Below are 1,156 nucleotides of genomic sequence, written 5' to 3' on the forward strand. Positions count from 1 at the left end.
AGAACAAGGAAACTGCATGGTTAAAAATAAAGCAGTAAGGGGAGCTCTGGTGGCCTAGTGGCAAGAAACTGCAACTACAATCCCAGAGGTGCACGGTTCGAATCCACCAGATGCTCTGCTGGGGAAGGAGGGGCCATCTCCTCCTGTACCAGTCAGATCTGATTTGACGGTACACACACACAAAAATAATAAAATAAAATAAAAAAAATTAAAAAAATAAAGCAGTAGTTCCACTTTTGTTCAATCTAAAATTTTGACTGAAATGTTAAAATTACATGTGTAGGAATGTAAATTTAAAAGCAGATACAAATGTGATTTAGAGGGTAAAGACTACAGGAATCAAATTATTGATAAATGTAATACATGACAAAGAGCTATACAGTAACAAATACACAAAAAAATTCAAATACACTGACAAAGGGTCAGGAAGCACATAAACTGGACACTCAATAACTATAGGTAAGAACTTTCACAATTGGAATGAAATAAAAAAATTATTTCCTCTACTTAAAAAAAGAAAAAGAATCCTGTAAGCAAATAAGTAATCGTCTTTTATTTGCAAGTTTAGTTTTTAAGGAAATTCCTATCTTTTGGTTGTTATTGTTGTTATGTGCTGTCAAGTTGACTATAACTCATAGCAACCCTATGCATGAGAGTTCTGAACCCTTCTCTACTGTGAGCCCATCTCACTGTCTCTGACACACCTACACTCATTACTCCAGCTACTGTATCAATCCATCTCATCTATAGTCTTCCTCTATACATTTTATAGGGTGGGGTGGGCACATAATTGTCAATATATTATTTGCAGAAACAATGAAACAGAAAGCATCTGCTACAATTTTACTAGAAATAGAAATGAAGACTTACCATGGTACTGGCATATTTTTCAGCTCGATCCAGTTCAAATGATCTTATTTTATGAGCACTCATTTCATCAGTGTCAGCAAACACATAGTGTCTTGGAGAGTAAGCATTAGACAAGTTCCCAAGAAGTCTCAGGATTTCAGTGGTATGCCCACCTGAAAAAAAGAGCAGAAAGCCTGAGATTATAAAGTAGACATTATATCCATTTGACCATGTTATAGATTCTGGGGGAAAATACACAGAGAGAAATAGTGTGTTTCTCAAAAGGCACATGGAATATTTGGAAACA

General features: G+C 35.4%; 1 protein-coding gene across 1 annotated transcript in view; it reads right to left on the reverse strand.

Moving 5' to 3' along the window:
* ALG14 (ALG14, UDP-N-acetylglucosaminyltransferase subunit) overlaps positions 1–1,156 on the reverse strand; it is a 187,482-nt gene that overhangs the window by 178,393 nt on the left and 7,933 nt on the right. The window contains exon 2 of the mRNA XM_006882491.1: positions 879–1,022. Coding sequence (XP_006882553.1) covers positions 879–1,022 — 144 coding nt within the window. The remainder of the gene's footprint in view (positions 1–878; positions 1,023–1,156) is intronic.

Source organism: Elephantulus edwardii, unplaced genomic scaffold (genome assembly GCF_000299155.1).
Source record: "Elephantulus edwardii isolate Elephantulus edwardi_28Jun2011 unplaced genomic scaffold, EleEdw1.0 scaffold00020, whole genome shotgun sequence".
NCBI lineage: Eukaryota > Metazoa > Chordata > Mammalia > Macroscelidea > Macroscelididae > Elephantulus > Elephantulus edwardii.